This window comes from Mus musculus, chromosome 14 (genome assembly GCF_000001635.26).
Source record: "Mus musculus strain C57BL/6J chromosome 14, GRCm38.p6 C57BL/6J".
Lineage (NCBI taxonomy): Eukaryota > Metazoa > Chordata > Mammalia > Rodentia > Muridae > Mus > Mus musculus.
In genome coordinates, this window is record NC_000080.6 from 51,450,445 (window position 1) to 51,478,419 (window position 27,975).

A 27,975-nucleotide genomic window follows, 5' to 3' on the forward strand; every position below is an offset into this window, starting at 1 on the left:
TGTGTTCCAAGCAACATGGAGGATGTCTCTGCAGAAAAGCACATGGAGCCTCACCTCTAAATCTGGGCAAACCCAAATTCAAGATTACTAAAGACCTGAATGTTTGACCTGTAGTCTTATTTTAATGAGTATGGTATGGATCCCAGTCCATTGCTCATGTGCACCAAATGACTTCCAAAAGACTGCCACAGCCCAGGTTGGAATTTCAATAGGAGTCACAGCAGAGTGAAGAGTCAGCCTCTATGAATCTTCCCAGTTAATTTGGCATGGTATTAGCACCAGGTGTATAACAATTATAGAATATGACAACAGGACACTTAATTTACCCAATCTATAGGTTTGCAAAAGTACTGAAACAAATTTACACTGAAATAGTCATAATTCAACCAAAGAATGAAATAAATGTTTATTCATAGTAATAAAGATAGAAAAAATAATTCCATAACAGGATTTTATTATAATCCAGTGACATGCCAACCATTCCAAAAATGGAGTTTAAGACTCACTTAATTCAGTATGGATATTATGAACAAAAATATAAGGTAGTTCAAAAATTACAAATCAAATCAATACTTCATCTTCATCACTCATTGGAATCTAACCAAATTACATAAATTAGCTTAACAGCCATACATCTGTGTTGTTCAAATGTAATCCAAGATAGAAATATTTCAAAACAAATGACAAGTAGAAATTAATGAAAATATGAGGTATATTTTAACATTAGTAATAAAATTCTATCTCTTATTTGACACCTAAATTCTTTCCTTTGAGCAAAATATATGAAATTAGTCTCTAACTTCTTAATGAGGTGTGAACATACATCAACCAAAAACATGTTTCATCAAATGTTATTGACTCTCAGGGACTGATTATCAGGAAAGAGATCAGCATATCAGTGAATGTCTGCACAGGTACTGACGTTGGGTTTTGAATCTTTTAAAATCCAGGCATTTTTGGATTTAGCATAATGACATGTTCTCCAGATAGCAGGAATCACAGGAAGTTTGAGGAGATTTTGTAAACATGAGTAGCATATAATAGTATATGAACAACAGAGAGCATGGTCAACTCCAGGCTCCATGTTGTATGTGAGACTTGCCTTCCCTAAACTAGACAACGTGTTACATAATGTTCCATGATTAAACTCAACATCTGAATGATATGGAACTTTTATGACCTTCTCAACTTCTGTCATAGTATGGAACATCTGATGAAATCCACTGTGTTCATACATAATGGCTGTTGACACATGGTCTGGTCTGAGCAATGAAGGAGAAGATTTTCCTTGGGATTTACGCTATGCATATGAATACAGTCATGGCCCCCAAGGGTACAAAACATGATCTCAAAACATGTTTTCAAAAATATGTTGATGAAAACATTTCAGACCTCAGATGTAGAGCCTGAGGCCAGAATTTTCCCTATGTATCTAGGGAGCATGACATAGGAGGAATGGAAAGGAACTGTGAATATAATAAGTGGATCTCCAGACAGCAGTAGCCTTAAAACAGACACATAGTTGTAAATGTGTGTGTGATGTTTTTCTACATCAGAAACGGATTTCACAACAACTCCATCTTAGATCCTAGCAGACATGAAGAAGCTCTGTGCTTTCACTATTTCATTTTTGTCTCTGAAGTTTTCTCTCATCTTGTGCTGTTTGACTGAAGCAAGTTGCTTTTGGAGGATAAAGAATAGTGAAGATAGTGATGGAGATTTGCAAAGAGAATGTCATTTTTACCTTTGGGTAATTGATAAACCTATTGAAGATAATTTTTATAATTCAGTTTTAAATTTTAGGTAAGTCATTAACTTTATTTCCTGTGTCAATGTCATTAGTGAGAAATATTTAGCTGTATACACAAACTGGGTTCTGTTATCTTCCTCACCATGTAACTTTAAAAACCCCTGAAAATTTATTATATCAATCACTATTTTAGTACATCAAAATGTGTCACAGTTTATTTTAGTTTTAATGCATTATGCTCCAGTTCACAATGCTGGACAATGAGAAAGTCTGGATTCTCTCTTTTGAGTCTTTGTTGATAATATATGTTGAAAGATATCTTTTGATCTACCTTGAATTCACAATTCCCACCTTTGTCAAGAACTCAATATTAAGAGACTGCATCACTGCTTATATTCAATTGTCTGCCAATGCCTCATGTATGATCATGCATCTAAATGCCTTCATAAAAGTGTTTCCTAATTCTGTTTTCCAACAAATGAACATGCATTGTTTCATTTAAGAATTTGTGTATGTGTTGGTCTACTATACCTGGTTAAATGTATAACATCACTTATATACTTGTGAATATACATATACTTTGCTTTATAAAAGTCTTTAAATGAGCCTCATCCTGCAATTCTGGATTTGATACTGAATGTGGAAATAGCATGCCAGGTTTCATATTCTGTTTACCAGAATAAACTTTTGGTACAATTACACAAATGCCCAGGCACAGATTAGGCTTATTATCACTATCAGATAGATGGTTAATATTTCTATTAACTACTTAATAAATTTAACATTAGTCAGTAGTCAATATATATTCACATCTCCTTTCAATTCACCCTATGTCTTCTGCCCTGGATACATAGGGAGGATTCTGGCTTTAAGCTCTACATCTGAGGTCTGAAAAGATAAAATCTAGGAGAATCATGGTATTTCTTGTGGGAAAAAAAAACTGTTCTAAATGTTGCTACATAAGTCTGAGATCCAAACTGTGAGATGCTACCATTTGTGGCTTCAAATCATGAGGGAAGTCATGTTGAAATCACTCAACTTTTAGCCAATCAATGTGCCTGTGACATCTTTCTTTCATAAACCAAGGTTTTCTGTGCTTTTCTGTCTCTGCCTCTCATCCCATCTCTTATTCAATTTTCATGCCTTTGGGATTAAATGAATACATTTTTCAATTGGTAGCCACAGTACACTGTACGCTTTGATAATGATGGTTGCTTCACATTATTATCCTTCTGTGTTTGGTGAGTAAGAATTCAGTTCTGATGTATTCTGAATTTTCCACTCCTCATTGCAAAAATAGTGGAAACTCTCATTAGTGTCAATTTTAGAAACCATAATAAGTTTTACAATTACAAATATATGAACAGTGTCAATAAATGTTTCTAGATTAGAAAAAAAAAGTTAGTGCCAATCTCTCAATTGAAAAATGCAAATTTCAGCAAAAGACCATTTTTGGTGTTTTTACTTCTGATGAGAGGGAATAGCTAACAGGAACAGATGAACTGAAAACTATGCTGGGATAGAGAAGATCTCTGTGCTCAGACATCACATAAAGAATCTCAAAGAATTAGGAAGACTCAGGTATTAAAAGAATTCTGATACTATTTTTTACAGAATAGAAGTAGTAACAACACACTAAAAGGTTACATAATTGATATGCAAAAGGGCCTAACAGATAATATTCTGGTTATATGGTATATTAAATCATTTTGTATATTTTGAAATGGATAAATAAAATTAAATTAGATGTATCTTAAAATAATTAATTTGATTGATGATAGTAACAGTTGTAAATATTAAAAGCGTGATCTACAAATATAGAAAACAAATATAAAACATGTTCTAGAATATTATTCATAATTTTCTTACTGTGAATGAAATTAGCATTTTTTAGTGTTTAAGTTCAAAGAGCTTTTGTTATTTGGAACTATGTAAAATATTCTTACTCATAAAATAATTTTTCTACGAGAAACACTGATAATCTTCTTTAGGTAAACTGATTGTTAGACAGTCTACACAGATAATGTATTGTAATTTTGGATACTCTCAGACTATGTCAGGTGTTATCTAAGAAGGGCTGTTGAATATCGGGTGTTATCTAAGAAGGGCTGTTGAATATATTTCTTAATGATCCACTTTTTAAAATTTTGGGATCTTTTACTATGCTTAATTCCCAAAGAGTATTTTATATGGTTTGAAACAATTTACTAATCAACATTAGGCATAGGATCCTCAGTTATGGGTGTTATTAAATATGTATTAATGATACTTTCTGGTATAAAAGAATAGGAATATAAAAGTTGAACAAAATTTAGATATATTGTTTGAGTCTCAAAATATTCAATAATATTAAGATGTTGATGTATAAAATGCATTTAAATAATAAAAATGATAAGGAGAATCTGTTATGTAGTTCATATGTAGTTTAAGTCATGTTCTTTTATGTATCTGTGGAATTAAAACACCAAAGTTATTTTATAGCAGTCTTACTGAATAGAACTGTAATCTAGTTCAAGGATGGCATTGAGATAAAACAATATTTATTGATTTTGATGAATACAAAATGTATCATATCATAGTGCTCAATGTGTATGAATTCTTAAATTGTATTCGGCTCTAAAGATTCCTAATATATGAGGCTTATTTCAAGTCATTTAGACAGAAATTTTGTATATCTCCTATTACAAACTTTATTGCAGTTGAAATTTTATATTTCAAACATCTCGTTTAATCATCACTATGCCTTGTTTTAGAATATCAGCAAGTGAATATGAGTTTCTTCTGGTAATGTTTTTTGCTACTGATGAGATCAACAAGAATCCTTATCTTTTACCCAACATAACTTTGATATTCAGCATCGTTGGTGGTCACTGTCATGATTTATTGAGAGGTCTGGATCAATCATATACACAAATAAATGGACGTGTGAATTTTGTTAATTATTTCTGTTATTTAGATGATTCATGTAACATAGGCCTTACAGGACCATCATGGAAAAAATCCTTAAAACTGGCAATGGATTCTTCAATACCAATGGTAAGAACATGTGACACTGAATGGGTTAACAACATTAAATTGCATTTACAAGTACCTACAAGAAAATTTGGACAGAATGCATTTATGAGTGTGCTGCTACACACCACACACACACACACACACACACACACACACACACACACGCACGCACGCACGCACTATATATATGTATATATATGTATATGTGTGTGTGTGTGTATATATATATATATATATATATATGATCAGTTCATAGACGTACTGTATAAACAGGCAAAACTGTGTTCTAGGAAATTCAGACTTGTCAGGAATAGTCTAGAATCTAATAGGAATGATTCATGATATTTATAATACAGTCATACTATTCTTAACAGGAGTTCTGAAAGGTGAGTAGCATTACTTGTATATAATTCCAAATATCCTAATAATCATTTTTCTGACTGGAAGTTTCATCCTCTCTTCTACATCCTTTAGGTTTTCTTTGGACCATTTAATCCTAACCTACGCGACCATGACCGGCTGCCCCATGTCCATCAGGTAGCCCCCAAGGACACACATTTATCCCATGGCATGGTCTCCTTGATGTTTCATTTTAGATGGACTTGGATAGGACTGGTCATCTCAGATGATGACCAGGGTATTCAGTTTCTCTCAGATTTAAGAGAAGAAAGCCAAAGGCATGGGATCTGTTTAGCTTTTGTTAATATGATCCCAGAAAACATGCAGATATACATGACAAGGGCTACAATATATGATAAACAAATTATGACATCTTCAGCAAAGGTTGTTATCATTTATGGTGAAATGAACTCTACTCTAGAAGTAAGCTTCAGAAGATGGGAAGATTTAGGTGCTCGGAGAATCTGGATCACAACCTCACAATGGGATATCATATTAAATAAAAAAGAATTCACTCTTAATCTCTTCCATGGCCCTATCACTTTTGCACACCACAAAGTTGAGATTCCTAAATTAAGGAATTTTATGCAAACAATGAACACTGCCAAATACCCAGTAGATATTTCTCATACTATACTGGAGTGGAATTATTTTAATTGTTCAATCTCTAAGAACAGCAGTAAAATGGATCTTTTTACATCCAACAACACATTGGAATGGACAGCACTGCACAACTATGATATGGCCATGAGTGATGAAGGTTACAATTTGTATAATGCTGTTTATGTTGCGGCCCACACCTACCATGAACACATTCTTCAACAAGTAGAGTCTCAGAAAAAGGTAGAACACAACAGATATTTCACTGTTTGTCAGCAGGTAAAGTTTCTTATATTTCATTATGCTTAGATATATCAATATGATTTTTTAAATGGACCCAGAGGAACAACTGTACATTTGTTAGAGATTATTCTCTCAATGGAAAGATTTCTACACTGCAAAACTCCCTAATAAATCTTTTACATGGATGAATATCATGCACAAATATAATATTTAATAGGAGACAATACATTTTTATGAATATCAATGAGTTTTGTAAAAAGGTGTCTCACATTTCACTAAATGAGTTCAAAATTTAGAATAGGAGCCAAGAGTTTTATCATAAAAGCCTTAAGTGATAACTAGACTAGAATGTTTTACTGAAGAATAGTTTCTCAGAAGTTGATAATGTACTGTGGATATTATTTAGCCATTTAAATTAACAATTTACAAAACATAAATGACTAAGACTGCACATTTTATTAAGTTTATGTTTATTTTATGAGTATACTGTATGCACATGAAAATAATTTGTTTATTTTCACAATTTCTAGATATTCAGACTTCCCCTTCATTCTCTCATACATGGTTTCATTTTTTAAAAAGTATTTTTGACAAGCATGTTCACACAGACACACAGACAGACAGACAGACAGACAGACAGACAGACAGACACACACACACACACACACACACACACTGTGTTACTTGTTATCTGGTAATCATTTTTTCTAGCACATTTTATCATCTATCATTAATATGAAGTATATAAATTTTCAGTTATCAATGAGGTATACTGTATTTTTCTACACACGTTTATTTCAATACAGCTGTCTTTTCTGAAAGTCATTAAGAAATTGGGGAATTCTCAATTTTGCATTATCTTTATTGGTATGCTTTATTGATATTGTAAGCATGAATCTCTTCTAGGTATCTTCCTTGATGAAAACCAGGGTATTTACGAACCCGGTTGGAGAACTGGTGAACATGAAGCATAGGGAAAATCAGTGTACAGAGTATGATATTTTCATCATTTGGAATTTTCCACAAGGCCTTGGATTAAAATTGAAAATAGGAAGCTATATACCTTGTTTTCCAAAGAGTCAACAACTTCATATATCTGATGATTTGGAATGGGCCATGGGAGGAACATCAGTGGGTATACCATAAATTTTTTCAGGATATGTGGATTTTAAAATATGAGACTTTATGGTTAAGACCAATTGCTACTTTTGCAAAAGACCATCCTAAGTTACGATAATCAAATTTTGATAATGCTCAACTTCAAGTATATCTGGTCATAGATGGATCAATGGCCTCTGAATTCCATGTTCAATAGTACCCAAATGCCTATTACCTACAATACAGGAATATACATAATGGATTTATAGTATAATGTATATGTACATATGATTAATGAAAAATTTTTAACTATATATTACCCATGGGAATATTTTTTTAATTCTGTACAAATATATTTATAGCCTAATTAAGTATATCATGCATTCATTAACATAAATGTTTCTCCAGATTCAAGGTTTTCTCTTTTTAATTTATATATTTTGTATTGTTTTTTATTTATTTACATTTAAAATGTTATCTTCCTTCATGATTTTGCCTCCTCCATGGAGGATTGCCTTATCTGGCATCAGTGTGAGGAGAATCCCTTGGTCCTGTGAAGGCTTGATGCCCCAGCACTGGGGAATACTAGAGTGATGAGGCAGGAATGGGTGGGTGTGGAGCTCCCTCATAGATGCAGGGGAAAGAGAGAAAGGGATAGTGTGTTCAAGGTTTTCTTTTACACTTAGGAGTACTTCATTAATTTTATGGGAGTCTTATATAAAATATTTTGGTCATAGTCATCAAACTACTCTTTCTTGATTTACCCTACATTCTCCCTCCATATACCACAGTACTCTTTTTTGTTTTTTATAAATCATGAGAGAAAAACTTGCACCATCTAAACATTCTTTTTGGATTGATCAGTTTAGGAAGGACAAATTTTGAATTGCTACAACCTGAATGATACATAAATAATATTATATGATGTAGTAATTTTTGTGTGACACTCAGTGTATTGCAGGGTAATATGAATACAAATGTGCCTGATATTGTTAAGTGATACAGGTTATCAGAGGAATGTGTATAGCCATTTCTGTTAGTGCCCCATATATCAATCTATGGGTCATTATTCATATGATAAATACATGAAATACACACACTCACATGAATATTATGTATATAATATTTATGCACTGCCTCAGGTTCCCTCCTCCGTGTGTAGTGTGGCATGTACTGCTGGATTCAGGAAAATTTATCAAAAAGAAACAGCAGACTGCTGCTTTGATTGTGTTCAGTGCCCAGAAAATGAGGTTTCCAATGAAACAGGTACATGAGTGCATGCAGAAGAAAATTTGCTGAATTTGAATACCTTCTCTATCCAAACTAGAAATATGAAATGACCTAGATGCAAACTAAAGACCTAAAATCTACAGGAATGAAAACATAATCAGTTAAATAATGCCAACTTCTTTTGGACCCAGCAAATAACTTCCAATATCTTCTTGAAACAAGGCATTACTCTCACAATATGATGGTTACTGCTTTTATATTATATAGAAAGTGTTTAGGAGGACTTACCTGTATAACAATGTTTTAAAGAAACATTTTAGATGTAATCTATGCATATGTTTATTTTTCTTTGATTTGTTGTACATAGAAAGTTGACCACCTGATCAGTCCACAATCTTTCCCTCTATCACCCAGCTTACTCTGTGTAAAAGACCAGATGCTCAGGGTAACAGTTGTTGTTTACTGAAATATATTTTAAGAGGTCAGATGGACAAAGGATTAAGTGTTTCCTCTTAAAGAATTAGAACAAGAGTGAAGATTTCAAAAATGCAACAAGAGATGGCTTAGAGCTTAGCTAAGGAAACAGGGATAAGTGTGAACATCCATAAGCTTTATGCCATGTAGCATGGAATGTGTATTTGGCAAATAGAGATTGGAAAACAATGAAAGGGGCATGCATAGGTCTATGAGGCCTACAGATTCAAGAATGAAAATATTTCTTAATGCAAATAGGATTTCAATGAGGAATTGTATGTTCTGGTTCTTATGTGAAGATACAAAGGCACAAACCACAGAGCAAACAAAGTACGTGATGCATTTCATCAACTGGAACCAGTACGGATGTCTGCACACTACCCTTGTCTGTGAATAGTGAATTTATATTTAGAGGAATTAAATAATCTGAGATTATGCATATTGTTATTCATCATTTTTTTTGTTCAATAATAATTTTTTTCTGTTCCACTTCCCATGATGGTGTTTTTTTTTTCCATCACAATGCGTAGGTTAATACAGAGCAATCTTAATTTAGTGGTTCCTACAGCAAAAAGGAATGGAATAGATGCTCAACACCAAATTATTTATTGATATTTTCTATGAATAACACAAATATAAAATTATTACCTATGTAATTATGATATCTTATAAGGGTTCATTTTCATTTGCCAGCAGATATAGAACAGTGTGTGAAATGTCCAGATGATAAGTATGCCAACATAGAACAAACCTACTGCCTCTCAAGAGCTGTATCATTTCTGGCTTTTGAAGAACCACTGGGGATGGCTCTAGGCTGCATGGCACTATCCTTCTCGGCCATCACAATTCTAGTACTAGTCACATTTGTGAAGTACAAGAATACTCCCATTGTGAAGGCCAATAACCGCATTCTCAGCTACATCCTGCTCATCTCTCTAGTCTTCTGTTTTCTCTGCTCCCTGCTCTTCATTGGACATCCTGACCAGGTCACCTGCATCTTGCAGCAGACCACATTTGGAGTATTTTTCACTGTGTCTGTTTCTACAGTGTTGGCCAAAACAATAACTGTGGTCATGGCTTTCAAGTTCACTACTCCAGGAAGAAGGATGAGAGGGATGTTGGTAACAGGTGCACCTAAGTTGGTCATTCCCATTTGTACCCTAATCCAACTTGTTCTCTGTGGAATCTGGTTGGTAACATCTCCTCCATTTATTGACAGAGATATACAATCTGAACATGGGAAGGTAGTCATTCTTTGCAATAAAGGCTCTGTCATTGCCTTCCACATTGTCCTGGGATACTTGGGCTCCTTGGCTCTGGGGAGCTTCACTTTGGCTTTCTTGGCTAGGAACCTTCCTGACACATTCAATGAAGCCAAATTCCTAACTTTCAGCATGCTGGTGTTCTGCAGTGTCTGGATCACCTTCCTCCCTGTCTACCACAGCACCAGGGGGAAGGTCATGGTGGTTGTGGAGGTTTTCTCAATCTTGGCTTCTAGTGCAGGGTTGCTAATGTGTATCTTTGTCCCAAAGTGTTATGTTATTTTAGTTAGACCAGATTCAAATTTTACAAAGAACCGCAAAGGTAAATTGCTTTATTGAAATTTTCATGGTATGAAAATGTTAGATTATATTCAACTTATCTTATTCTTCATCTTAACAAAAGTAGTACTTCATCATATAAAAAATTAAGTAATATACAGATTTATACTTACAAACTGGACAGCAAACATGAATATGTTTAGAACTGGGAATCTCAATTGAGGAATGGGTATCATCATTTTGACCTGTGGTTATGTGTTTAAGCCATGTGTTTAATTAATGATTAACATGAGGTTGCCCTACTGTCTGTGAACCATACCACCTCTAGGCACACTGTCCTTGAGTTATAAGATAGGGTACTGCATACAAAATGGACATGAAACCAGTAATCAACATTATCCCTCTTGCTTTCATGGAGTTCTTGCATCCAATTTCATGCCTTGACTTCATTCAATGTACTATGACAAAGGTACATAAATAAATAAACACTTTCCCCACATGCTTCTTTTGGACATGGTGTTTTTGTCCAGCAGAAAAATCTAAGAAATCATTTAAATGGTAAATTGCCTCTGTTGGGATTTGGAAGATCATAGATTCCTGATGTGATAAAAGGCACTGATTTGAAAAGAGACACAACAGTGAACTTTAGCAGAGTATGAAGCACGGTGACACTATGCATATGACAGTGTAGAAGTGCTGAACTTTGGAATAGCTTTAAAATATACTAGGTAGATGTTAAGAATATGAGATAACATATAAAGGAAAGTTAATTTTATTAAAAGGATGATAAGGTTCTGATTGTGACTGCAATATAAGACTCTGAATTTTTGTGAAATGACACAATTTCATTATGAACTGGCTGTAGTTCATTAAGTGAGTAAATCACTAATGGAAATGTCCCACACAAGACCTTCACCATATTTAGATCAGTGAATTTGATAAACATATAAATCACTCTAGATAAAGGTTCTCATGATAAATTTTATCATAATATGAGTAATAAAGTTTATTTCAGTTTAATGTTACACACACAAACATGCACATATAAACACATACACATTATTATTTCTTTATATCAGGTGTTGATTACCAGTGTCATTTTTCTCTCAAAGTACTGTTTTCTGCTCTATGTTTAAAATATTATTTGGTTGTTTATTTTGACACTGTCATTTAGTTGCCATTTGTTTTTACTTCCTATCTCCAGAACACCCTTTGTACCTCTCCCTGCCCTCTTAAAATGCACATGGCCTCTTATTCCACTAATCCTTACTGAATGGGTAATATGTTTGCATATACAAATATATATTGAAATAGAAATTGTAGACACTGTGTAAAATTGCATATATTTATGTTCTGTTAAGGTTACACAGCAGTAAAATCACTCTTAATGACATTCTGCTATACATAAAATCAGCATCTTGATCACCTACCATCAGAGAGCTTTCCTTCTGTAAGAAATAAGATCAAATACAAATAGCCTTAGCCAGGCCATTTTTGAGAGGGTGGGGCCAAGGCAGGCTGTATGTGACTTCACAGGGTTACTGCAGGGAAGGGGAGATCCGGGGATTCCCGGATATCAGTGGTTACTGCCTCACAGGTGAATGTGACCCAGAAGAGGACTGAGGGTCAGGTGGGGTCACTTGGAGTCACCGGGTCACACTCACTGATTCAGCACCAAAACAACTTCTGCTGGTGAAGTCTAAAAATGCACACGCACTAATTGTATCTTGGGTATTCTAAGTTTCTCAAATAACTCAAGAAGAAGGAATACCAGTGTCGATACTTCATCCCTCCTTAGAATGGAGAACACAATACCCATGGAAGGAGTTACAGAGACAAAGCTTGGAGATGAGATGGAAGGAAGGACCATGCAGAGACTGCCCCATCCAGGGATCCTTCCCATAATCAACCACCAAACACAGACAAAACTACATATGCCAACAAGATTTTGCTGAAGGGACCCTGATATAGCTGACTCTTGTGAGGCTATGCCAGTGCCTGGCAAATACAGAAGTGGATGCTTAGAGTCATCTATTGGATGGAACATGTGGCCCCTAATGAAGGAACTAGAGAAAGTACCCAAAGAGCTGAAGGAATATGTAACCCTATAGGAGGAACAGCAATATGAACTAACCAGTACCCCCAGAGCTTGTGTCTCTAGCTGCATATGTAGCAGAGGATGGCCTAGTCAGCCATCAAAGAGAGGAGAGGCACTTGGTCTTGTGAAGATCAAATGTCCCAATACAGGGGAATGCCAGGGCCAGGAAGCAGGAGTTGGTGGGTTGGAGAGCAGGGTAGGGGGAGGGTATAGGGGACTTTTGGGATAACATTTGAATTGTAAATGAAGAAAATATCTAATAAAAAATGTGCACACTAATCTAGGGGGAATTGACAGGGTTGCGGCTGGTGCAGGGTGGGGCGGGTAGAGAGTGAAAGGGGAGGCCAGCCTCCAGCAACTGAGGGGTGGGGTGGAATGAGAGTGACCAGAGTGGCAGGCCCACAGCAAGTTAGAAGACAGAATACAGAAAATATTAACAAAATATTTTAGTTGTTTACTTATGTGTGTGTGTGTGTGTGTGTGTGTGTGTGTGTGCATTCAGTAGGTATATAAGTGCTTGTATGTCTATACAAATGAATCTGCAAGAAAGAGGCATCCAGTGACTCTGGAGTTAGACACACAGACAGCTGTGAAAAAGCTGACATGGGTATGAAAGAACCTAGTGGGGAAACCCCCACTCAATTCCCGATTCCACGTGCACCCAAGATTCACGAACAGATGACCATCTTGATGTAAAAACATGAGGTAGTTTAATGGCGGAGCTCTGGGTCGAAACGTATCTCATGCAGGAGACAGTGGATTCAACCATGAGGCTTGGAAGCTAGGGGTTTTTAAAGAAAAGGGGTGGGGCTTGGGGAAGAATTGGCTCGGTTTCACATGATTGGTTCATTTAAACATCAGCAGACTGTATATGCAGATAACATTTAACTTAGGTCAGAAAGGCGGGAGATAGGGAGGCACTGGGCCAGTCCGGCATGCCATTCTCTTTATCTCTCTTTATCTTTATGTCCAAGTAGCCTCAGGAATATCTTAACGATGGGCCTGCCAGGGCATGTCCCGGCCTTTTCTGCTATGTTCTTGGCCCCAGGTTTCAAAGCTCACAAACAACTCTTTGGGCTATTTGTCATAAATTACATGAATCACAGATCTCAAGTTTTTATTTTCTTTCAGGTAGAGGAGCAGAACTCAGATATTCAGCATGGGCAAGAAATTCTTTGCACAGTTGACACATAATTCCCAGCCCCTTAAAAATGTTAACTAATACTTGTTTTCCATGGCTGCATTTTTATAGAGAAAAGAAAATAAAACCCTGGAAGCACAACATCACTCTCTGCAAATATTCCATGATTCAGTGCAATTGCAACATTGTTTCTCTTTTATCTTTCTTTTTATTTATTTAACTGTTTTACATTCCAGATTTTATTCCACACCACTTACAACATCTAATCGGTCCACATCCCATACCTCCTCTCACCTGGCTGTCTCCACAAAGATGTCCCCACCCCTCACCTCCACCCTACCTGACCTTTAAATTCCCTGGGGCCTCCATTCTCTTGAGAGTTAGATAAATCATCTCAGGTTGAACACAGACGTAGCAGTTATCTACTGTATGTTTGTTGGGGGCCTCATATCAGCTGGTGTTTGCTGCCTGTTTGGTGGTTCACTGTTTCAGACATCTAGGGGGTCCAGATTAATTGAGACTGCTGATCCTCCTACCGGGATACCCTCCTCTTCAGCATCTTTCAGACTTCACTAATTCAACAACAGGGGTCAGCTCCTTCAGTCCATTGGTTGGGTGCAAATATCTGCATCTGACTCTTTCAGCTGCTTCTTGGGTCTTTTGGAACTATTCTTAAACTTGTTGCAGTGGGGATTTTACCTAATGAATAGGGTAAGATTGCTGAACACATACATTCTGTTTGATCATTCTTGCTTGATTGTTTTTGGTTCTTCTTGACATGGTAATTTACCAATATCATCTTCACTAAAGTGTGGGTCTCACAGAGATGGCAATTTGTGAATTAAAAAGTAGATGACTGATCCTAAAGTCAATAGAATCAGGATGTAGGATTTTCTAATTAAAAAAGTGGAGTGGAGAGTTTAGTGAGTTTCAAGACAGCCACAGCTACATGGTGAGACCCTCTTGCAAAAACACACACAAAAAAGTTGAACTACTTTTTTAAGTTAGAATAAGGCACCATTTCAGACTAATACCACAGAGGAAAGAAAATCCACAGGAACAGCTGAAAGATCATCAACTGTGAGTGAGGGACCAGGAAGGTCAAAAGCTAGTGGTGAGAGAGTGGAGATTTGAATCCTCTTCAGTCTGGGTCAAAGGTAACATTAAACACAGCAATCTCATGAGACTTGCTGCAAAGCCAACTGGTTACAATCCTGTCATTCCAGCACATTCCAGGAGTCAGAGGCAAGAGGATTAGGAGTTCAAGTCTATCATCCTTGGGTAAGTAGAAATTCTGAGGTAATGGGAGACTCTCAAGAAGGAGTGAATGAGGGGTGGTTAAGAACACTGATTACTCTTTCAGAGGTCCTGAGTGCAATTCCATTGTTCACAACCATCTATAATGGGATCGAATGCCCTCTTCTGGGTGTGTCCGAAGACAGCTATGGTGTACTTATATATATATAAATAAATAAATAAACCGTTTTTATAAAAAATAGGAGTGAATGAAAAACTGAAAAAGAGGCACCTGGGGATGATGAAGGAGAAGGTGTCTTGTGGGTATGAGGGAGGGCAGAGACAGAGGCAACAGAGGCATCCAGAACAATCCAGAGTAGTTATGACCAGCAGAGTGAACTGGGCCATGTGAGGAGACAGGGAAGGTGGCAAGGAGGTAAGAGAGCCAGAAGCCAAGAGCAGTGGCCATGAGCCAGAGACTGGCAGAGCCGAAATGGCTGGGTTATATAGGAATCGGAAAAGCTGGAGGAATAGCAGCCCAGGCCTTGAGCTGGAGAGTTCAGGGTAAGTGGCAGGATTTGCCAGCCATGAGAGCCCTGGAACAGGTAGGGACTGAAGAAGACTGGCAGCCGGAGCCCACTTTGATATTGAGTAGGCACCTCAGTTAGCCACTGTTTAAGACCCAACAGAAAGAGTTGGAGGACCAGAGTGTGGTCCCATCACCTACACTGGCTGGCTCACAACTTCCTGTGACCCCAGTTCCAGGGGATCAGTATGGTTTCTGCAGATAATGCACACATACACACATATGACCAAGCCAGCTCAGTCAATTATCAGGGTCTCGAGGGAGGGAGGATTTAAAAGAAAAAGACAATTAGACAAGATTATAATATGACTCCAGGCAGTGCTGAGCTAAAGAGGGTTTATTTTTTCCAGTCTGCTTTTATACCATTCTAGGTACATGCAAAGAATAAAGTCAGTTCTTAGATCAAAGACAAGGTAGTCAAGGAACAAACAAAACATAGACAAAGTAGTGAAGGAATAAACAAAGTCCTGCAGGCAATGTGTCTAGGGGTTTATCAGAAAGACCAAGATACCAGGAATACAATACATTCCTCGGCTCTATTCTTCTTGAGCCTTGTCCTAGACCAATGTAAATATTCTTATCTGAACCTACTCTCTTGTCCTTCAAGCCCAATGTAAATATTCTTGCCAATGTCCTTGAAGCAGCATAAAGGGCTCTCCGCACATCTACAAACAAGCAGGCACACACACATACCACACTAAAAAATAAATCAGCTGGGCTGGGGTGGAGAGGGGGCACTTTGCGGGGCAGAGGCAGGCAGATCTCTGAGTTTGAGGCTAGGGTCATCTACACAGTGTGTTCCAGGACAGCCAGGGCTATTCAGAGAAACCCTGTCTCAATACACCAAAAAGAAGTTAATGGATGAATAAATAGGGCTAGAGAGGTGGCTCAGTGGTTCAAAGCACATTCTGCTCTTCCAGAGGTCCTGGGTTCAAATCCCAGCACCCACAACCATCTGGAGCTCCAGTTTCACAGAATCCAACACCTAGCCTCTGCCGACACCTACAGTCACATCCATATGCCCACATACAGATAGGTCACACTAATACACATAATTAAAATAATAAAAATAATTTTAAATATTAAAAAAAGAGGAAGAGGGGCCAAAGAGATGGTTGAAGGGGTTGAGGATTAAGAGCTCTTGACATTAGAAACAGCAGTACATTCCTTTAATCCCAGCACTCGGGAGACTGAGGATGACAGAGCTCTGTAAGTTCGAGACAAGCCTGGTCCACAGAGTGCAATAATCAACATGAGAATGATACAAACAACAACAACAACAACAACACACTAAGCCAATTAAGAGAATGTGAGGGGCTGGTGAGATGGCTCAGTGGTTAAGAGTATGGGCTATTCTTGTAAAGGTCCTGAGTTCAATTCCCATCAGACACATGGTGGCCCACAACTATCTGTAAAGGGATCTTATGACCTCTTCTGGGATGCAAGTGTACATACAGATAGAATACTCATACTTGAAAAAAATACATAAATGAAAAGTTATTTAGGAAAAAAAGAATTTGCATGTCTGTATGCCTTAAAACTCAGCACTTGGGCCCTTCCGGTCGGTGCCAACACCGGGTCACCTTGGGCACAGAATCGGCAGACACCCCCAAGGTCCCCTAGAAGACTCTCCACACTATCTTAGGACCACTAGTGAGTGGAACAAAACTTCTGTTCCAATCAAATCGCTCGGGACCTGAGACAGCATTAGGGAAGCAGGAAACCCGGCCTACCAGGGTCACAAGTCCCTTCTGGTCAGCGCCAGCACGGGGTCACCTGGGCACAGAGTTGGCAGACACCCCCAAACACCCGAGAGGACAGCTTCTGAGGCAGACCCTGTTTCAGGCTCCAGAAATCCAGGCACCTTCCCTGCCAGAGGAGAGGTGTCCGCCCTGCCCTGGAGGGCTTTGCCGGAGCACCTGGAGTAGCCATCTTGGTTCCCGGATCCCTCTGAGACTAGTCTGCGCAGGTGAGAGTGTGGACTACAGAAGCTAACAGCTTCTGTGACAGGACAAAGCAAAAAAACTTCAGGGACAGGTCCTCTTTCGAGCCTTTATCTTCTGCCAGGAGGCAGGTAGGAATGCCAGCTATCTGTGCACCTTCCCTGTAAGAGCAGAGCATGCCTGCAGAGACAGCTCTGACCACTGAAACTCAGAGGAGAGATCTAGTCTCCCAGGTCTGCTGATAGAGGTTAGCAGAATCATGAGAGGAACAAGCTCTAACCATAGAAAACTATAACAACTAACTCCAGAGATTAGCAGATGGCGAAAGGCAAATGTAAGAATCTTACTAACAGAAACCAAGACCACTCACCATCATTACAATGCAACACTCCCAGCTCTCCCAATCCTGGGCACCCCAACACACCCAAAAAGCTACATCCGGATTTAAAAGAATATCTCATGATGATGGTAGAGGACATCAAGAAGGACTTTAATAACTCACTTAAAGAAATACAGGAGAATAGTGCTAAAGAGTTACATGTCTTTAAAGAAAAACAGGAAAACACAACCAAACAAGTAGAAGTCCCTAAAGAAAAACAGGAAAACACATCCAAACAGGTGATGGAAATGAACAAAACAATACTAGACCTAAAAAGGGAAGTAGACACAATAAAGAAAACCCAAAGTGAGGCAACGCTGGAGATAGAAACCCTAGGAAAGAAATCTGGACCCAGAGATGCCAGCATCAGCAACAGAATACAAGAGATAGAAGAGAGAATCTCAGGTGCAGAAGATTCCATAGAGAACATCGGCACAACAATCAAAGAAAGTGCAAAACGCAAAAAAATCTTAACTCAAAACATCCAGGAAATCCAGGATAAAATGAGAAGACCAGACCTATGGATAATAGTAGTAGATGAGAATGAAGATTTTCAACTCAAAGGACCAGCAAATATCTTCAACAAAATTATAGAAGAAAACTTCCCAAACTTAAAGAAAGAGACACCCATGAACATACAAGAAGCCTACAGAACTCCAAATAGACCAGACCAGAAGAGAAATTCCTCGAGACACATAATAATCAGAACAACAAATGCACTAAATAAAGAGAGAATATTAAAAGCAGTAAGGGAAAAGAGTCAAGTTACATATAAAGGCAGGCCTATCAGAATTACTCCAGACTTTTCACCAGAGACTGTGAAAGTCAGAAGATCTTAGACAGATGCTATACAGACACTAAGAGAACAGAAATTCCAGCCCAGGATACTATACCCAACGAAGCTTTCAATTACCATAGATGGAGAAATCAAAGTGTTCCATGACAAAAATAAATTCACACATTATCTTTCCACGAATCCACCCCTTCAAAGGATAATAACAGAAAAAAAAAACCAATACAAAGACAGAAACCACACCCTAGAAAAAGCAAGAAAGTAATCCTTCAACAAACCTAAAAGAAGACAGCCACAAGAACAGAATGCCAACTCTAACAACAAAAATAATAGAACGCAACAATTACTTTTCCTTAATATCTCTTAATATCAATGGACTCAATTCCCCAATAAAAAGACATAGACTAACAGAGTGGCTACACAAACAGGACTCAACATTTTGCTGCTTAAAGGAAACCCATCTCAGGGAAAAAGACAGACACTACCTCAGAGTGAAAGGCTGGAAAATTTTTTCAAAGCAAATGGTCTGAAGAAATAAGCTGGAGTAGCCATTCTAATATCGAATAAAATCAACTTCCAACCCAAAGATATCATAAAAGACAAGGAGGGACACTTCATACTCATCAAAGGTAAATTCTTCCAAGAGGAACTCTCAGTTCTGAATATCTATGCAGCAAATGCAAGGGCAGCCACATTCATTAAAGAAACTTTAGTAAATCTCAAAGCACACATTGCACCTCACACAATAGTAGTGGGAGACTTCAACACACCACTTTCATCAATGGACAAATCATGGAAACAGAAACTAAACAGGGACACCTTGAAACTAACAGAAGTTATGAAACAAATGGATTTAACAGATATCTACAGAACATTTTATCCTAAGACAAAAGGATATACCTTCTTCTCAGCACCTCATGGTACCTTCTCCAAAACTGACCATATAATTGGTCACAAAACAGGCCTCAACAGATACAAAAATATTGAAATTTTCCCATGCATCCTATCATTTCACCATGGACTAAGGCTGATTGATCTTCAGTAACAATATGAAAAATAGAAAGCCAATATTCACATGGAAACTGAACACAATCTTCTGAATGATACCTTGGTCAAGGAAGGAATAAAGAAAGAAATTAAAGACTTTTTGGAGTTTAATGAAAATGAAGGCACAACATACCCAAACTTATGGGACAGAATGAAAGCATTTCTAAGAGGAAAGCTCATAGCTCTGAGTGCCTCCAAAAAGAAACTAGAGAGAGCACACACTAGCAGCTTGACAAAACACCTAAAACCTCTAGCACAAAAGGAAGTAAATTCACCCAAGAGGAGTAGACAGCAGGAAATAATCAATTTCAGGGGTGAAATCAACCACATGGAAACAAAAACTATTCAAAGAATCAACCAAAAGAGGAGCTGTTTTGTTTGGTTTTTTTTTGTGTGTGTGTGTGTGTGTTTTTTTTTTTTTTTTTTTAGAAAATCAACAAGATAGATAAACCCTTAGCCAGACTCACTAGAGGGCACAGGGACAGCATCCTAATTAACAAAATCAGAAATGAAAAGGGAGGCATAACAAAAGATCCTGAAGGAATCCAAAACACCATTAGATCCTTCTACAAAAGGCTATACTCAACAAAACTGGAAAACCTGGATGAAATGGACAAATTTCTAGACAGATACCAGGTACCAAAGTTAAATCAGGATCAGGTTAATGATATAAAAAATCCTATATCACCTAAAGAAATAGAAGCAGTCATTAATAGTCTCCCAACCAAAAAAAAAAAAAAAAAAAAAAAAAAGCCCAGGACCAGATGGGTTTAGTGCAGAGTTTTATCAGACCTTCAAGAAGATCTAATTCCAGTTCTCCACAAACTATTCCACAAAATAGAAGCAGAAGGTACTCTACCCAATTCATTCTGTGAAGCCACAATTACTCTGATACCTAAACCACAGAAAGACCCAACAAAAATAGAGGACTTCAGAAAAATTTCCCTTATGAATATCGATGCAAAAATCCTCAATAAAGTTCTCGCTAACCGAATCCAAGAACACATCAAAACAATCATCCATCCTAACCAAGTAGGTTTCATTCCAGGGATGCAGGGATTGTTTAATATATGGAAATCCATCAACATAATCCAGTATATAAACTAACTGAAAGACAAACACCACATGATCATCTCGTTAGATGCTGAGAAAGCATTTGACAAAATCCAACACCCATTCATGATAATAGTCTTGGAAAGATCAGGAATTCGAGGCCCATACCTACACATAATAAAAGCAATCTACAGCAAACCACTAGCCAACATCAAAGTAAACAGTGAGGAGCTGGAAGCAATCCCACTAAAATCAGGGACTAGACAAGGCTGCCCACTTTCTTCATAACTATTCAACATAGTATTTGAATTCCTAGCCAGAGCAATTAGACAACAAAAGGAGATCAAGGGGATACAAATTGGAAAGGAAGAATTCAAAATATCACTTTTTGCAGATGATATGATATGATAGTATATATAAGTGACCCTAAATATTCCACCAGAGAACTCCTAAACCTGATAAACAGCTTCAATGAAGTAGCTGGATATAAAATTAACTAAAACAAGTCAATGGCTTTTCTGTACACAAAGGATAAGCAGGCTGAGAAAGAAATTAGGGAAACTACACCCTTCTCAATAGTCACAAATAATATAAAATACCTTGGTGTGACTCTAACTAAGGAAGTGAAAGACCTGTATGATAAGAACTTCAAGTCTCTGAAGAAAGAAATTAAAGAAGATCTCAGAAGATGGAAAGATCTCCCATGCTTATGGATTGGCAGGATCAATAAAGTAAACATGGCTATCTTGCCAAAAGCAATCTACAGATTCAATGCAATCCCCATCAAAATTCCAACTCAATTCTTCAACGAATTAGAAAGGGCAATCTGCAAATTCATCTGGAATAATAAAAAATCTAGGATAGCAAAAACTCTTCTCAAGGATAAAAGAACCTCTGGTGGAATCACCATGCCTCACATAAAGCTTTACTACAGAGCAATTGTGATAAAAACTACATGGTACTGGTATAGTGACAGACAAGTAGACCAATGGAATAGAATTGAAGACCCAGAAATGAACCCACACACCTATGTTCCATTGATCTTTGACAAGGGAGAAAAATCCATCCAGTGGAAGAAAGACAGCATTTTCAATAAATGGTGCTGGCACAACTGGTGGTTATCATGTAGAAGAATGCGAATTGATCCATTCCTATCTCCTTGTTCTAAGGTCAAATCTAAGTGGATTAAGGAACTCCACATGAAACCAGAGACACTGAAACTTGTAGAGGAGAAAGTGGGGTAAAGCCTCGAAGATATAGGCACAGGGGAAAAATTCCTGAATAGAACAGCAATGGCTTGTGCTGTAAGATCGAGAATCGACACATGGGACCTCATAAAACTGCAAAGCTTCTGTAAGGCAAAAGACACCGTCAATAAGACAAAAAGGCCACCAATAGATTGAGAAAGGATCTTTACCTATCCTAAATCAGATAGGGGACTAATATCCAATACATATAAAGAACTCAAGAAGGTGGGCTCCAGAAAATCTAATAACCCCATTAAAAATGGGGCTCAGAGCTAAACAAAGAATTCTCACCTGAGGAATACTGAATGGCTGAGAAGCACCTGAAAAAATGTTCAACATCCTTAATTATCAGGGAAATGCAAATCAAAACAACTCTGAGATTCTACCTCATACCAGTCAGAATGGCTAAGATCAAAAATTCAGGTGACAGCAGATGCTGGCGAGGATGTGGAGAAAGAGGAACACTCCTCCATTGTTGGTGGGATTGCAAGCTTGTACAACCACTCTGGAAATCAGTCTGGCGGTTCCTCAGAAAATTGGACATGGTACTACCGGAGGATCCAGCAATACCTCTCCTGGGCATATATCAGAAGATGTTCCAACCGGTAATAAGGACACATGCTCCACTATGCTCATAGCAGCCTTATTTATAATAGCCAGAAATTGGAAAGAACCCAGATGCCCCTCAACGGAGGAATGGATACAGAAAATGTGGTACATTTCCACAATAGAGTACCAGTCAGCTATTAAAAAGAATGAATTTATGAAATTCTTAGGGAAATGAGTGGATCTGGAGTATATCATCTGAGTTAGGTAACCCAATCACAAAAGAACTCACACAATATGTACTCACTTATAAGTGGATATTAGCCCAGAAGCTTGGAATACCCAAATAAAATTCACAAACCACATGAAACTCAAGAAGAAGGAAGATCAAAGTTTGGATACCTCCATCCTTTTAGAAGGGGGATGAAAATATCCATGGAAGGAGTCCCAGAGACAAAGTGTGGAGCAGAAACTGAAGGAATGACCATCTAGAGACTTCTCCACCTGGGGATCCATTCCATAGACAATCACTAAACCCAGACACTTTTGTGGATGCCAACAAGAGCTTGCTGACAGGAGCCTGATAGAGCTGCCTTCTGAGAGGCTCCACCAGTGCCTGGCAAATACAGAGGTCATCCTCCCATCCTCCCATTGGAATCCGCACAGGGTCCCCAAATAAGGAGCCAGAAAAAGGACCCAGGAGCTGAAGAGATTGGCAGCCCCATAAGAGAAACAACAATACGAACCAACCAGTACCTTCAGAGTTCCCAGGAACTAAACTGCCCACCAAAGAAAACACATTATGGGACTCATGGTTCTAGCTGCATAGGTATCAGAAGATGGCCTAGTTGGTCATCAATGGGAGGAGAGGGCCTTGGTCCTGTGAAGGCTCTATGCCCCAGTGTAGGGGAATGCCAGGGCCAGGAAGTGGGTGTGGGTTGGATGGTGAGCAGGGTGGGGGTGGGGGTATAGGAGGTTTTCAGAGGGGAAACCAGGAAAGGGGACAATATTTGAAATGGAAATAAAATTAATAACTAATACAAAAATTGGGAAGGTTTAATTCAGCAGTCCTTTCTAAAATCTAATGTTTTTCAGCAGCCATGTTGCCTGTCTCATTGACATTTAAAAAAGTTAAAGTCAATAAAGTATTATTTAATCTATCTCTGGGAGATCTTACATGCCCCTGCTGTTCAATGATCATTTCCTTTTAAGTCCTGGTAAATCTTTCCACAATTGCTTGTTTTGTAGGGTTGATTGCATGGTATACTACTAATGTGTTGTATGTTATCATATTTAAAGAATTGGTGCATTTTATTGGATACATGATGCCTGTGTTATCAGTTTTAATCTGTAAAGGTATTCCTATAATAGCCATCACTTGTAATAGGCATGTTAATACAAAGCAGCACTTTCAGAACTCAACACAGAGCTCACTGGAATCCTGAATAGTTGTCAATACTATGATTTACACAGGTTAGTTTTCTAAACACTGCAAAATGAAACTTATCTGTCTGACACATTTCATTTCTTTTGTAACCTTAAGGGTTACTTTTGGCAGGTAGTAGTAGAGATTGATTACATAAAGAACAATTAGAATAGATTTTAATTTTTCCTTGGTTTGTTGTAAAGTTATAGGAATTTTTTTCTCTAAGCTTTTATATATATATATATATATATATATATATATATATATATATATATATATGTATATATAAAGTTTTGACTCCCAACATCTCCCCTGTCTGTATTAATATAGTAAGGCCAAGTCCACTCAGGGTGATGGAATAGTTTGTTCATCTTGTGATGAATGGGCTTTGACCATTTGGCTGGGGGAGCATTGACCTGATTCCTCCCGTGGGTGCTGTCATGACCCACACTTGTGGTTCTTGGTACCTTTTGGGGAGGCGGGCAGAGCCATGGGAATTTAGAACTCCCGTTGTGTCGGCACAGAGGACCAGATCACAACCAAATTTAGATACCAACCCCTTTTTAATCAGGTATGACTCTCAGGGAACTCGGAAGTGATCAAATTGGACCTTCTCTTGTGGTGCTTAGCCTCGCACCCAGCTGGTGCTTATGCTGTGTTCGTGTCATTATGAACCAGCATGCACAGTTCTGAGTTCTGTGCAGCCCCTAAAGGGGGTCCTCATCAACCCTAGAGTTTAGCTAGGCCTGGAGGTAAAAACGCTAAAAGCCAAATCAAGGGGAGAGGGGTCTTAAGGTCAGCTCGAATTATTTTAAGAGGTTATGGAAGTTGAGCCTCTCTCCCCAAGGTGAGGGCTCACATGATGTGGTCACGGCTGGAGGCTCTTCTTTGTTGGTCTCAGTGTCCAGACGATGATAATGAACTGAAACAGATTTATTGGAAAGAGCAGAATCTATCTGTGATTTAACAAGACGAGTTAATCGTTGAAAAGCCCAAGAACCAAAAGAAATTAATAGTAGGAATCCCACAAGGGGTCCCAAAATGGAAGGCAATAAGGTGGATAGCCAGGGTGAGGTGGAGAACCAATTCTGATACCAAGACTCTTGTTGTTCTCGTTCTTGTTTTCCTTTTTCAAGGCTAGCCTTTACCTTGGTAAGGCTATCTTTCACTAATCCTGTCTTGTCTACATATACACAACACTCTTCTCTGAGACTGCACACAATCCTCCCTGCTGTAAAAGGAGCAAATCTAATCCCCTTCTATTTTGTAACACTACTTCAGAAAGGGATTCCAAAGAATCTGTTAACTGATCTATACCTTCTCTTAAATCTTCTAAATCTTGACTAATAGATGCATTAAGCTCATGATAGCGCTGCGCATTTTGCTGGGAAGTAACTAAGGAATCAATGCCAGTACCTGTCCCTGTAGCCCACAATCCCAAGAGGACTGTGAGGGTCACCACAGTGACAGGCTCTCTTTTTCTCCTGCGGGGCAATTCTGTGCCCTTTTCCCAAAATCCTAACAAATCATCTGAATCATGAATCCGAAGATTGGGAAACAATTGGATCAAAACACAATAATCTTTTCTCTTTTTAAAATCTCCTTTGACTAAATATCAGGTTAAGCCCAAGGAACATGCTAAAAAAAGTATCATTAGGTGCCAATAGATATTTATAGGTATTATTTACCACAATGGTATCATTGCATATATTTTGAAGTTGGAGGGGCGGGATCATATGAGGCCCCACAACACAACTTCCAATTCCAGAAACTTCAGTTAGGGTAATTTGTATGGGCTCAAAGAGTAATCGTTCTGCATCATTAAGAAGGGTAAAATTCTTGAACAGGGCTATACCCTCATAGAAGGGAGGGATGGCAGAGAAACACATCCAACACTCCTCAAAACCAGGGGAACCATCCTCCTGTCTTTTATCTATTAGGGCGAGGGCTGAGGCATTTAAAATGGGAAGCAATAATTCAGTAGACGGCTTAGGGCCAGGAAGCATGGTAGACTGATAAGGAGTGCTCATCTGAACATGCGGGGTAGTTGATTCCACTATGGAGGGGGCCAACCTAGCTGTTGGTTGCGGCTTGGCTGGGGGGTGATGTAGTTGGGGGTTGGCCCTATGGAAGCCTTATGTTTATTAGGAACTTCTTTTAATAATTTTATCTGAAAAATAAGGCCAGGATCTTTACATCCGACTTCCATAATGTCGCATCCCCATTGTAAAAGCCCCCATTCTCCTCCTATATTCCAATGGGTATATCGTTTTCCCGCCTCCGTAAATTTAATAAGGAGTGGGGCACACCAGTCATCTTTGCACAGGGTCTTAAGAGGCTAACTGGTGGTTATTCCTAGCCTCTGTTGTAAATATATGGGAAGGGACTTCAGTCTAACGGTGATAAGGTCCCAAGAGGAGGTGGGTTTCCAAGGTACATCTCCTGTAGTTTCACAGCCCCATGACTTACAAAAATATGAATCACAATAGCCACATATATACTGGAGGGATTTATCACGATGTTTTCCTGGACACACATAAAATCCACTGATATGATCAGCCATAGAAGCTCATTTAAAATACGAATTACAAGCCGAGGTATGTCTAATATGGTCAGGATCGGGGCTATTAATAGGCTTAGATTGAGGGAAAAAATATGAGGGTGTGCCCCAGGCAGCGTCTGTACCAAGTGCAAGGACACAGACACCTACTTGTAGATCGGGCCAATGGGGCTTGACATCAATTTTGGAGCTGGAATTAACTATGTCTCCAGCATAATTTTGAATAACCCAGGTGTAATTAAAAACTTGATAAGCCCGATTATTGGTGGTCTTCACGATGGAGAACAGGAATGGTATCCAGGCCAGAATCATCAGGTTCATCATGGTCACGGTCTGATACTTCCTCCTGTAAGAGAAAATAATTCTTTCTCAGGCATTACCCTGGAATTTATTATAAGGTTTTATTAATCTTTCAGGGAGCCATCTCGCTCCCCCTTCTTTTGTATTATAGATACAAGCTGAGCCCTTAGCCCAGATAATAACTGGATCCGGTCCATTCCACATTCCCGTTAAGGGATCTTTCCACAAGACTTGAGCATAGCTTGAACTTGTCTTAGGGTGGCACAAGCGATCAGATGCAGAGTGCCCTGACATATCAAGGGTCAAGAAAGTTAGCACAAAGAGTGCATGAGACAATAACAATTTTGAATTTCCTTTAAAGGAATAGATAGTTTCCTGAGTAGCCAGCTTGATTAAGGTATTTTTTAAAGTCTGATGTGCTCTTTCGACAATTCCGTGTCCTTGAGGATTATAAGGAAAGCCTGTAATATGCTTGATCTGTAATTGTGAGCAAAATTGTTTAAACTTTTGGCTATTATACCCAGGATCGTTGTCAGTTTTAATCATCTTTGGCTGTCCCATTACTGAAAATACATACAATAAATGATTGATGACATCTTTAGTGGCTTCTACCATAAATGATTGATGACATCTTTAGTGGCTTCTACCATATGGGCAGAGGCACAAATAAAACCACTGAAGGTACCAACAGTAACGTGTACAAATCTTAACTTTCCAAGGAATGGGACATGTTTCCAAGGAATGGGACATGTGTAACATCCATCTGCTACAATTCACCAGGTATAAGTCCCCTGGGGTTGACACCCAGATGAGGCTCTGGAAGAAGTGTAAGGCAGTTCTTACATTGTTTTACAATTTGTCTGGCTTGCTCTCTAGTTATCTTATATCTGAGTCTTAACGTATGAGCATTAAGGTGATGGAGGGCATGGGCTGTTTATGCTTCTGAGAGGGGATCAGAGAGGGAAGCAAGGCGCATCAGCCGAGTAGCTTGATCAGCTAAATCATTTCCTTCTGTTAATGGGTCAGGTAGACCGGAGTGTGCTCAAATATGACCTACAAAAAAGGAATGAGCACGAGGCCTGATAAGCATCTGACTCTTAAAAAACTTCTGAAAGGTGGCAGTTAAGGGTTGGATACTAGGGACCACCTCCAAAACTTGAAGGGCCCTAACCACATATTGGCTATCTGAATAAAGATTAAATGGTAATGCAACAAGCTCAAACACCTTTAACTCTCCACAAAGTTCAACTAATTGTGCAGAGGTATAGAT

General features: G+C 38.3%; 2 protein-coding genes across 7 annotated transcripts in view; both read left to right on the plus strand.

Annotated features, from left to right (window-relative positions):
* Gm7247 (predicted gene 7247) overlaps positions 1 to 27,975 on the plus strand; it is a 208,913-nt gene that overhangs the window by 89,375 nt on the left and 91,563 nt on the right. The window lies entirely within an intron of this gene.
* Positions 1,518 to 10,849, plus strand: Vmn2r89 (vomeronasal 2, receptor 89). Of its 6 annotated transcripts, none has more exons than NM_001378723.1 (6): positions 1,518 to 1,803; positions 4,504 to 4,786; positions 5,240 to 6,043; positions 6,914 to 7,138; positions 8,248 to 8,371; positions 9,506 to 10,849. In NM_001378723.1, exons 1-6 carry the CDS (start codon positions 1,598 to 1,600, stop codon positions 10,408 to 10,410), a joined length of 2,547 nt encoding a protein of 848 aa, NP_001365652.1. In that variant the 5' UTR covers positions 1,518 to 1,597; the 3' UTR covers positions 10,411 to 10,849. The 6 variants fall into 6 exon arrangements, 5 of the variants coding, with proteins under 5 accessions (NP_001365652.1, NP_033513.1, NP_033512.1 ...); XM_017315985.1 differs by having other exon boundaries at positions 1,598 to 1,803; positions 9,503 to 10,410; XM_017315984.1 differs by having other exon boundaries at positions 1,598 to 1,803; positions 6,914 to 7,137; positions 8,241 to 8,371; positions 9,506 to 10,410.